At 44.2% G+C, this 12,813-nt stretch overlaps 1 protein-coding gene across 1 annotated transcript in view; it reads right to left on the minus strand.

The window, feature by feature from the left end:
• CDYL2 (chromodomain Y-like 2) overlaps window positions 1-7,852 on the minus strand; it is a gene marked incomplete at its 5' end in the record, with an annotated part of 32,467 nt that extends 24,615 nt beyond the window's left edge. The window contains one exon of the mRNA XM_019505267.1: window positions 7,252-7,852. Within this exon, the coding sequence (XP_019360812.1) occupies window positions 7,252-7,852 (601 nt within the window). The remainder of the gene's footprint in view (window positions 1-7,251) is intronic.
• Between the last annotated feature and the right edge of the window lie 4,961 nt (window positions 7,853-12,813).

Here is a 12,813-nt window from a genome sequence, read left to right on the forward strand (position 1 = left end):
ATTGCAACTAGCACTCCAAAACTGCACAGAAACAGATTTACAGGCTAAAAAGACCTGGCAGTCACAGCAGGAAAAGGAGGAACAGACAGAGGATGCAATTAGATTAAAGACCACCAGCGTTTCGGGGGAAAGCAAGGAAGACTCAAGCCTCATGACTGTCCAGTGCTGGCACAGCCTGCTTCTCAACCTTACCATGCTGTTAGCTCAGCCCTGATGGTTTAACTTGAACAGGTTTGTTGCCTACCTGTTGCAAGGGTATTCTAGAAGACGAACTGAAAATAATACATAAGGACATATCACTAGAAACGAACTCCCTGGGTCAGCTGAATCCTGTTCCCTTTTATGACAGACCTTTGATAAGTTTATCAAGCATCTTCAAACTAGTCAGGTTTTGCCCCAACTACTCTGATGGGAAGGCTGTACGTCATTTGTCTCGTAGAAGCCTTCTAATGCACAGCCTAAGTATATTGATGGTTAACATATAGCTACTTCTTCTCTGTTCTTCAACGGTTTTCTTCCTCCTTGTTTACCCCCTTGATCATAGACTCCCAACGTGTATCCCCTCTTTGCCTTGAGTCTCTTTTCAAAAGGCAGGCTCTCCTTTCCCCAGTCATCTTAGTAGCCCTCCTTTGCATGCATTCTTTCTTGAACACGGTGACCAGATCGGTACAGTCTCATCAGTGCTGTCTCCATGTTAGTTCCAGTTTGTTTTTTCAAGTAGCAGTTTTAGACTGAGGTAAAAAAATTGAGCACTTGCCAGGTTACCCCAAAGCAACTTACTTCTATCCTTGCCTCTTGTTTCTACCCCAATTGTGGCCTGAAAAAAGAGGGTATTTTTGGTTGTGTTTTACTGTCTGGACTCGTCTAGAACAAATGAAACAGAACAATCTAAAAAGAAAGAGGAACAGTCGACTAAGTTGGTAGAGAATATTTCAATTAAGAGCATCATGAAACTACAAAGGTTTTCCTAATGGAGAAACACAGTGGTTAGTGATACATGACAGGCAGGAATTTTTCAGCAGATGGTAGGCAGAGCTAGAGCAGCACAGGAGAGAGAGAGAAAATGTAAAGGGAAATTTTTTGAGGCTGTCAAGAAACTTGACGAAACAATCACTCTGAATTAACGTATCATGAAAGAAGCAGACAGAAGTGTGATAATAAAAGTCAACAAATATCATCAGAAAGAAAACTTGCAAGGTGGAGGGGACCTCAACAGATGTCCTGGAGTATACCTGGCATTTGGTAACAGTAAGCATAGCAAGCTATGGAAAAACTGTTCACGTTTGCAAAAGACAGACCTGGAAAGCGAACAGCAGACACCTCTTCCACCATGTAATGGCAATGGGTATCCTGTGCATCTGGCCAAAAAACTAAAGGAAACAAGAGAGCAACATAAATTCATATATGCCCTGCCCTACATAACTGATGGCCAAGTCCTTTCAGATCTTTTCATTCCATAGGAAGTAGAGTTGTGCATTGTAAGAGTCGAGCTAATATGGATGTGCAGTGCAGCCTCCTCGTGGACTGAATTCAGACTGCTCAAATCATTTTATGTTGCCTCCTCCTGTCCTCTGGACTAGAAGCCTGACTCTTGGGTGGAGGCAGATATGAGTACACCTCCTCACTTGTTACCCCATCTGTAACATCATATAGTTCAATGTAGGTAACAAATTTAATAAAACAGATAAAAGAAGACTAAGTTTAAAAGGGGGAATCCAGAATGGATTTTTTTGTAAAGTTACTATTTTACTAAGAGATGTAGATGAAATCTTGGAATTATAAAGGTGTAGATATTATCACTGTACATCAAAGGGTCTTTCGTCTTTTAACAGCTGCTGATTCCCCAACAAGCCGTTTTTTGGTGGAAGCTGACAAATATTGCATAATCTGGAGTTTCCAGGGGAGGAACTTATATTCCCCTCCCACACAGAGACTTGTGGAAGAGAGCGATGAGGGTTTCAGAAACTCCGAGGGCATCTACACATGCGCTTTAAGGTGGACTTGACTAATTAGCTCTGAAGTAAAGCAACACCATCTAAGCATGCAGCACTATTAGACTGAAGTAAACTAATTAACTCCAGCATACGATAGTACTGCTGCCTGACAAAGGTACTAGCCTACGGCGGAGATTAGTGCACCGCAGCACACGCGTAGACTGACTAGGGATGGCTGGTGCATGAGGGTGCTCCAGTGCGGTGCTGCCTGCCACTAGCCCTGCAACTGGAGCACCCCTGTGCCCCAACCAGCCCCTCTGCAGCACGCTGAGCTGGGGCAGAGCAGCTCCAGGCTGGCAGGCTGACCCCCAGACACCCTACCAGCCGGAGTTTTGCTATCCTGGCTCAATATGCTGCAGTTTCAGCACACATGTAAACTCTGTGCCTGGGAGCAATAAACTCCGGTGTAAACTGTGCTGGAATTTATTCAGCCATTCTAACTGCATATGTAGATACGCCCTCCATGAGAAAATGTTTTTTGGCAGTCATCTGCTCAGGAGGGAGGGTGCAGATTGTAGGAAAGGGGGGTAGTTTCACAACCCTCCAGAACCTAGTGAACTTTCATGGAATGGAAACGCATGGCCTGAAGACGATGGAGCCAAGTAAAACTTCCACCAGTGCCTGAGTCTCCAACCACTCATTGATACCTGAGTGCCTGGATCCTGTCACCTGACCCTCCACTTCCCCTCTATAAGACCAGGGAGAGGAATGGGAAGTATCTGAGCAACAGGGCTCTTCTTGAACCTAGGCCACTCTGGTGACCTCTACTTGCTTTCTGACCTCTTGGTTTCCTGACTTGGCTTGCTCACAGACTGTACTCTCCTCTTGCTTCCCATTTCTAAATTCAACTATTGCCATGATCCAGCAAGTTTGATCTTAGATTTCCCCAAGACCCAGCTACCTATGTCCCAGCACTGATACACAGATGCTTTGATCATTCTGTTTGCGAATTAAAGGGTTTGTTGGTGAAACCAGCTGTAGCGTGTGTAGGAAAGGTCTACCTAAGTGTGTTTGCGTATATATAAAATTGGAACCACTAGGGGGTAATTTAATAAGCCACTGAAACAAGTCCCCAAATGTGAATTATTTATTTCTATGGGTATGTCTAGTGTCTTTATAGATAGACAAAATATATGATTTTAAAAATTAATTACAGATTTAGTTTTTTGAGGTAATAACTATGACTTTCTAGTTAATTATATCTTTAGTTCTTTATGCATTGTTCTAATTAGGGAGAATCTCTTGGTTCATGGTGATGGGATATCGAACCATTCACCTCTTTCCAGTCAGCTTGCAGGGATCATGACTTAAAACTTGATATCTCTCCTGTGTTAAAAGGAGGTGGTCATGTTAGTCCAATACTAAGTGAACATGTGCTTGTGTTACAACCATCGTCACCTGTATTACCTTCTTCTAAGAGTGCAGATGAGAGGCAGAACATATTTGAATATGCTTCAAACACTGAACAATAATGCATATATTTTTTTATTTCTCTGTAGTCCCTTTCAAACTTCCCAAAATCCTTATAGCAGGGAACACGACTCCTCACAAAACTCTAGCGTAAGCCATAACAAATAGCATTTTAACCCTGTTGCCTGCTTCTCACTATCCCTACTTTCTGTCTGCTTCCTTTTGTGTTGGAAGCTTAGTCCATCTTCCTTTTTAATGCTGCGTATTAGGGCTGTGCGAAATTTTGCCTGGCGTTTCGTTTCGAAGCTGTTTTGATGTGCTTCGAGCTCGAAACAGTGAAATAGAAACAAAACAAAAGCCCTCGAAACAGCTTTAAAAGGAAACAAGGGAACTTGAAACATTTGAAAGTTTTGAAACGTTTTAAAGCCAGGCTTACTGGCTTCAGCACTGGTCCCAGCTGGCAGCATCTGGCTCCTCTCATCTAACAGGCAGACTGGGTGCATGCACCCTCACGAGGACTCTGGCACAGCCCCCACAGTCGTCCCGGCGGTGCTGGTGGGCCCCCAATCTGCCCCCGCCTGCCCCCAATATGATCCCACGCGCCCTGGATGCGGCTTCCTCACTACCCCCCTCCCCCCTGGCTGCTGCCAATAGTGGCAGTGGCTTCTTTGCATCCAAGGTGCACAGGATCAGGGCAGGGGCAGATCCCTGCATGAACTGATTTGCCCCGGGCCATGCACTCTCAACCTGAAGAGGGTACAGGGCCCAGGGCAAATCAGTTTGTGCGGGGACCTGCCCCTGCCCCAATCCTGTGTGCCCTGGATGCAAAGAAGCCACATCCAGGGTGCACAGGATCGGGGCAGGGGCAGGTCCCTGCACGAACTGATTTGCCCCAGGCCCCACGCCCTCGACCCATCGACACAGAAGTCGGATCAGAATGGTGCTGTTTTGCTACTGCATATGCATTGACTGTGACACCGATGGGGGCTGTCACTGGGAATGCTGCTAGACAGAGAAGATTCAGAAGAAACCTATTGAAACTCAAGACTTAAAGATCAGAATTCAGCTTCACTTTGCTGCTGCCTGCAGGGGGGACAGGATGGAGCAAGAGACGAGGGCAAAACACAAGAGTAGATGTGAGACAGTAGGAAAGACAATATAAAATCTTTATAAAGAAATGTTCTAAGGAGCTTGATTCATCAGATGCCAGCTGGGGCCATTCGTAAGGGTAAGAACACCCAGGAGCACAGGCAAAAAATCCTGTCTTGAAACAGAGCTCTATTATAGGTATTATTTAGACAACGGCTGGTTTGTCTTCCCGGCCTTTTTTTTTCCTTTGGGAACAAATTCTAGGACCCTCATAGTTCTCATCTTTTATTTTCCCCTTTTCACTTAAAATATAACCCCCCCACTTTCTGAACAGGTATATTTTACACTGGGAAGTAAAAGAGATCAATAAATATAGAAAAAAATATTCCTCAAAAATAATTTGTTCACTTTTGCTAGTAAGTAAAGTCTAGAAAAATACAATATACACTGCTTTTGGAACTTGGTTTTTGAACACACCTAGGCCCCATTTCAGCAAGGTATAGAAACCTATGCAGTGAGTGTTAAGTCTGTTGGCACTGAACTTTAAGCTTGTGAGTAGCCCCACTGGGGTTATTTGGACCACTCATACTTAAGGTTGAGCTTGTGCTTCCATGTGCTTTGTTGGATTGAGGGCCTTTAACTGGACACTGGAGTGTAGGTGCCTTACGTTCCATCTCTTGCCTCCACTAATACACACAAACTGTGCCCTAAGGATTGCATGCAAACGTGACAGGTTTGAAGGTAAAGGGCACCTTGGTAATTCTCAGGCTTTAAATTTCAGGTATAAGCTTCCCATATATCTCAAAAGTAACAGCAGAGGTGGCAATCTGTGACAGGTTTGGGGGTAACTATAAGATGTAACGTTGCTGGATTAGCAAAGGAACATGCTGAATATCCTCATCTCACTAAAACCATAATTAAAGAAATAATTTAAAACACCAAGATGGCCCTGGGAGCATCCCCAAGGTCAGCACAACCCCATAGGGCTCCTGTAAAGGAAAATTGTACCTCTCTAACCTAGTAGAGTTGCCTGGGTGTGTCCACTACGTGGTGAATAATAAAATGCTGGTGACACAATAGAATTTATATTGACTTCTGAAAAGTCGTTGACAGAGTTATTCACAAGAGGCTATTAAGGAAACTAATACTGTCATGGACTAGAAACTGGCTAATAAAAATAAAGAGTAGGAACAAATGGTTACTTTTCATCATGGCAAATGATTAACAGTTGGCTGCCCCAAGGACCTGTGCTAGGATTGGTTTATTTAATATACGTGTTAATGATCTGGAAAGGGAAGTGAACAGTGTGATGGGAAAATCTGTAGAGAATACAAAATTAGGTTAGCAAAGACTAGAAAGGATTATGATGGACTTCACTGGGTCCTAACAAAGGTATGTGAACTGGCAACATAAGAGCACATGAAAAGCGCAGTGGAAGGGATCGCTAGACCTACTCATATTGCTGGGTTCTTAATTAATTGTAAGCAGTCAGGGGAAAGACCAGAGGGTCACTGAACAGCTCAGTGAAAACTTCCACGTTGGATGCAACGGTAGTCAGAAAGCAAACAAAATGTTAGCCTGTATGTCGAAAGGGAGAGGGAATATTTCCTAAAACATTGTATTGCTCTGATACCTTTCCATGGTATGTGCTCCCCTGGAATGCTTAGTTTAGTTCTGCTCACACTATCTTGTAAAAATACAGCAAAAACAGGAGGGGTGAGAGAAAGACAATATAAACAATCGGAAGTGTGGAAAAATCCCCATGTCGGGATAGATTGGAAAGACTAGAACTGTCTAGTTGACTGGGGAGATGGATGGTAAATCAGATGTCCCGTTCAACCTTTCACAGTCTAGGAGCAAGGGGACAGTCGATGATGAAATTGAAAGGGAACAGAATTAAACCCAATAAAAGCAACTGATAACTAAAGCATAGAAATTACTGTTACAGGCATCTCAGAGCTGAAAAGCTTAGTAGGATTTAAAAACGGATCAGAATCGGACATTAATATTGATAACAAGGAGCTCCACTGTTATGTTAAACTAGATAATTTTTATAGGACTATAAACCTATATTCTGCAGGGCCTAGGCCAACTACTATGTATTGCGGTAAGAGAAACTTCCCTCTGAGGCAGGTTATAAAAAATACCATCTCAGTAAAAAATCTGATGCTGTGGTTTTCTGTACCTTCTAATGAAGCATCTGTCTTGCATTTTCTGATGTACCAAATGGTGGTCAGAGAGATGCACTAACCTGGTGTAGTAAATAATCAGCCATCAAATGTTGGTCATAATAAACACCTAAAAATTAACCAGACATACTTTTCACTGTATTTCAAGGCCACATTAATACTAATGTTATTTCCAAGTCAAGCCTCTCCTTTCTGGAAAGCTGGGCCACTGCACACACAACTGAGACGGTATTAGGTGTTTGGTAATAACCAAAACTTCAGTGTTGTACCTACATCAACTGCCTCCCCCACTCCATGTCTTCTCATCTTCCCCACAAACAGGACAGAAGCACTGAACAAAGCTCCAAAGCCCACACTGCCTCATGCCACTCAGTGGGAAAAGGAAGGGAGGTGGAGGAAAAAATGGATGTAAAGTGGTATAATTTGTGGGGAAAGAGTTTGGATCTTTTTTCATTTCCTTCTTACCATATTACCCAGGCAGCATGACAATTAATTTTTCATGAATGGCACTCTGCAATTTTCACAATTAAAACCCAACAGAAAGGACTGTAGCTGTTTAAATCACATACCGATTCCATTCACAACAGGCGAATCGTTATTAACTTCCAACACACCAGGCAAATCGTGTTCTCCTTCATGGTCATTTAAATCCAAATTTTGCTGTTGTGAGCCATTCCCAAAATGTCTAGAGTCCTTCTCGTGACCAGCATCTCCATTCTGTAGGCCACTATGAGGCTTTTTCAATGGCATGATCTGTAAACCACTGGGGGTAGTTCGGTAAGTCACAGTTTTAGCAGCTCTGTCACCAGCCGATGCTGGCTTTGCTGTATAACCCCTTTTCTGTTTTTGAAGAGATGGGTTAATCCTCTTTCTTTTATGTGCTGAGCCTTTAGACTTCCCAGATTCAGAAGGTCTGTGCGGTATTTTCTCAACAGATGATCCTCGGCTTTCTCGTAAAAATTTTGGTGTGCTGGCCTGTTTCCCATGTTTTGATCGCTTTTCCCTAGTTACGTGCAGTCCATTGAACTCATCAATAAATTCCTCACAATGCAATAGGTGATGCTCAGGTTCCCAGGTGTCTTCATTGCTTCCATAGCCTTTCCACCTGATAAGATATTCCCATTTGCCCTTTTTGTTTTTCCTTTTGTCTACGATTCTCTCCACCTGGCAGAAGAAGGGAAAAGATCATGAGTTGTCTGAAAGGAAAATAATTCAAGTTCTAAAAAAAAAAATAATAATAACTTTAGAGTCTGATCCTCATTTTCACCCCAGACTCTTTATGTAAAGGGGCTGGAGTGAAGATGAGGGTCAGGGACCTCATGCATGTTGCTTTATGTATTAAATGAAATTGCACTGAACACGGAGTATCCCTTGAGCAGGTTACCCAAAAAACTTGCAAAAATCGGATGGAAAAAAGAAATCTTCATTTTGGCACCCACCTACTCCCACATCAGATGTCAGCAGACCATGGCTGATTGTTGATGTGGATCTAGCTGGTTTCTGCATATGCTACTCGATACTCCTTTTACGCACCACTGTTACATGTGTCCATTTGTCAGACAGCTGCTGGTATATCAGAGGGATGTAGCAGTCCCATTTGGTGTCTTAATAGCAAGGTCGTTTCCAGGTACTCACCCATGTTTCCTTTTGGAGAAATCTTCATTGTAATAACATACAATAGTGTTTTCTAAGTATGGCCATACCTAATGCTGGAAACTGCGACAGCCTTCCTCTAAGCCGATACGAGGCTGAGGAGCAGTAAAGAACGAATGCTGTCATTGAAACACATGTCTGAAGTGAGACCCCGCCAGCCCTCTTCATATGAAAGTGTGTCTTTTCCTGTACTTCCTATTTGCTGAGCACTCAAGTCTGCAGACACGGTCTGCTGTCTGTTGCTTTACCTGTTTTACCTTTTCTATTTAATCTCTGAAAGAAGATGACCAATTAGAACAAAATGTGTGGTAATTCTACAGACTGAGGGGTAGTGTTCAATTTTGTGTGTGCCCTTTTGTGTGTGCCATCTCGCACAAACTCAGAGTTTTCTAGGCGGGGCTACATTTGCTTGTATGTGTTGATATTTTGCACCCACAGAAGTGGACGTGAACTTACCCCATTCACTTTTTACTGATCTGTCCTGCAGTGCATAGGCTGACACTAACAAAGTGATTTGCATTTGACACCAAACTTAATTTGTGTTTGCAGATGTTTGCAGTCAGTAGCAATACTATTAACTAACAGTGATAAAGGTAGTTAGTGTGATAATTTTTATTGGTCTCTTGGAATAAAAAGCCTGTCACAAACTGTGACACTTGCCTTCTCACACACAAAAAAATCTTAAATATCTGCTTGACAGTTGTCCCAAATTTCTGTTCTGAACTATTTACTATTAGTTCCTTAACAGACCCTGTTAAAATTTCTAAGTGAAGCCTTATTGTACATGCAACTACAGAACTGTTTGCACAATTACCTTTCTGGCATGCATAAAATTGATGCACAAATTATTGTATCAACTGCAGGAATGATGAAACATTGGTGACCAGCACGCTTGTCATTCTTGGCCACAGACGATGTCCTCCCTGAAGTTTATGCCAAACTGACCATATTCATAATGAATAATAACTGATAATATAATCAGCTTGCTGCTCCTACCTGGCTCCTTCAGTGATGTTTTTATTTAATATTTTAGACATCACATGTACTTATGTAATTGGGTCTATGGAACCACTGAAGGCACTGAGCGGCACGAGGAATATGGGGTGTAAAGAAAGGGATGCTTCTATTAACACATGTTTTTAATGAGCAATTATGGGAAAAGGGATATGTATTTAAGAGTAGGACTTTTCAAGGAATTTAAATCCTTGTGCCAGATACAGAAGTTCATGTAGGCTCCTAACTTCTATTTTGGTGCCTAAAATTGATGGGCATTTAGATGTCTGAATATCTTTTTGGATCTAGGCCCATTTGCTTATCTTTAGGTTTGAAGCTATGAAAATGTAATCTGTTTTAATTAATTGTAATTACGATTAGCATCCTAGGATCCCGAAGAAATTCACTTGAAAAACAGAAATAAGTACCTGAGAGTTAACCGAATTACAATTTCAATGCAGTGCTTGTAATCAGAAATTGAGGACTGCTTTTCTAAAATTGAATAAAGCACGGTGGGTGTCCAGTGCTTCTGTGGATTAGTTATGAATCAAAGTTCACATACTTCTATTTGTTCCCAGACCAAAAGTACATTAAGGTAGACCAAGAGCACATACTGGTAAATAGGTTAAAATACCTACAAAATAATTCCATGCCCATAAGAGAAGACTTTTACCAGCAGCATCTGCTGGGCTCTGCCTGCAACCTGCAAGCCATGCTCACTAAGAGAGTGGAAAGTATTGGGGTGGGACAGGTGAAACTATCTGCCACTTCATTCCGATTGCTTGTGCCTGCAAGACAAAACCCTGGTGCGCCTGAGTTTATCTTCCACCTGCAAGCGATGAGTTAACTATTGTTTAATTCCTTACCTATGCAGACAGAGGTAGTGAGTTAGCATGACTGCTGCACCCAGGGGGGCAGTGGGGGCGTGGAGCTTGGGTGGGCAGGGTATGGATGTGAGGGAGGGTGGGGAGGTGTGGGGCTCTCTTTCCACATACTCCCCCCCATTCATTCATAGCCTCTTGAGGCAGGGGCCCTTGAGGCACTTGTGGCCTGCCCAGGCACTGCTGCCCAGCACTGCACGGCTCCAGCCAGAGCTGCACATAGTAGCAAGGAGTGCAGCCAGGCTGGCCTGCCTCTATTGTGTGGGGCTCCCTGCGGTGCATGGGTAGCTTCCCACATTCGCGCAAGCCCTGCACAATGGAGCTGGCAGCCTTCCTCGTGCAGCTGCCGGGACTCTGCTGGAAGTGGCCGGGAGTCCTGCCTCCTGCTTCTGTGGCAGCAGGGAGCAGGGAAGGCCACTGGCTCCATCGCGCAGGGCTTTCCCGAGTGGCGCGCAAGTGCTGGGAGCTCCATGTGCGCTGCGGGAAGCCACGTGCAATAGAGGCGGGCTGGCCTGGCTTTGCCATCGTGTGCAGCTCTGGCCGGAGCTGTGCGCTGCCAGGCAGCAGTGCCTGGGTGGGCCATGAGAGCCCCAAAGGCCCACCACCTCCTGCTGCTGTCACTGGCGGCAGGGGCTGTACACTATGGAGGAGCGTGGGGGGGGGTCCCTCCACGCGCCACAAACTCCACACACCCACAGCCTGTCCCCACAACCCCCCCGCCTATACATACACCCCGCAACATACCCTATACCCCTCCCACACGTACAAACCCCACACACCACCATACACCCCCCCAGCCCCCTATACAATATACAAGAGTAAGACTTTACTTTTGAGCTATTTTGCAATCATCTCTATATGCACTACACAAACACAGATCATGACAAAATTATTCTTTGTAATAAAATTAAAGTACGTGATAGTAGGTGTTTGACTTTTAGTATATGATTTGGTTTCTGATTCAGATGGCAACTCCCCTCCCAAAATGAGTACTTGCAGGGGCAAGGGGGAGGACTGCTGGTGGCAAAGATAAGGGGTTAGGGGCAGGGCTTCTGGTCCCAAGATGGTGACCAGGTGGTGTAGCACCTATCAAGGGGATGGTGCTACCCTTGTGGCCCTCGACAGCTCACCAAAACTCATTAAGTGACTCTCCAGCTGAAATAATTGCCCACCCTGCATTAAGGCAAAGCTGACATCAGTGGTTGGTTTTCAGATTAAGGACCATGCTACTCCTGGCGCCACCCAACTGGCTGACTGTGAACGGGTCTTGGAATACCTGGTGCAGATCACCTTGGCATGATGAAACTGCTGCCCAGCTTCCCTTCATCAAACAGTGTGATGCTGAGCATGTCAGTGCACTTTGCAGATGCCATGCTCGAGAGACGCCACGCTTCTGTTTATTTTGCCTTTTCACACAGTCTTCCGAGGCTCACAGCAGACCATCCTGCAGTCTCCTGGCTGTGATCTCTCCCCTTTATGCACAACCAGCAGGACGTGGATAGATGCTCCAGAGAAGAATTCTCAACATACACCTACAGATCTGGAGGCTCCACAACAGCTACCATTCAGAATGACGTGCATCTCCTTGGAGAGGGACTCAGAAACTTAGAAACTGGCTCCTCAAATGATTTCCAAGCAAAGATCATCCCTGCCCAAACCGCTTCTGCATTTGGCCCTCATACTGACTCCCCAAAAGCTTGTTGTTGAAAAAAAGCAAGGCATCAGTGGGGACAAGCTCTTCCCAAAATACTAACGCACACACACATATATATATATTACATACACTAGCAATTAAAATAATAGTGTTGTGTAATATATATAAATATATACTGGTATATATTATACCTAGAAATTACTAGGAAAAACAGTCTTCATGCCCCCTTTTAATTGTCATTATTCCTGTGCTATTTGGCTTCAAGTCTAGATATGGTCCAGAAAAGCACTCACTGCTCTGGTGAACGAATTCTGCCTATGAACTGGGAAAATGCATCCACAGAACTTTTTCTGGATCTATCCAAGATACCTAATCCTACTGGTCATCAAACACCACAAACCCATCCCAGTGTGGATCACTGGACAGATCTTAAGATGTCATGAAGCTGTGAGAATTGTGATGGGAAACACATTACTTGATTTCTCTTCCATCAGTACCAGCTTCCCGTTGCACACAATGTCCTATTCAGAGTCTCTGTCTTGATATATCAAGCTCTTTATCAAGCTGACTCTTTCTGAGACAGCACCTTTACTATGATCTACAGCAGTGGAAGACAACCTTTTTGGCAGGTGTGCCACAACCTAGCCCTGCACCCTCCAAGTGCCGCTCTGATCCTCTTTCCCTGCTTGATCTCCTGCTCTGCTTTCTGCTTCCTGCCCTATATGTTGCTGTCCTGTCTGCCCCTTCCCAATCTGCTCCTTGCCACACAAAGGGTTCCTTGTGCAACAAGAGGCACGCATGTCACAGGTAAGCAACCCCCGTCCTACAATAACTGTGCTCCACCAGGGTAGTGAACTATTGACCGATAAAGGGGGGATGCAGAAATGGACAGAAGCAAATCTTTTTCAGAAGCTGGACCAGAATCTGGTACTTACTTCCACAAGGAAGAA

This window comes from Gavialis gangeticus, unplaced genomic scaffold, assembly GCF_001723915.1.
Source record: "Gavialis gangeticus isolate Ggan-Ray unplaced genomic scaffold, GavGan_comp1, whole genome shotgun sequence".
Lineage (NCBI taxonomy): Eukaryota > Metazoa > Chordata > Crocodylia > Gavialidae > Gavialis > Gavialis gangeticus.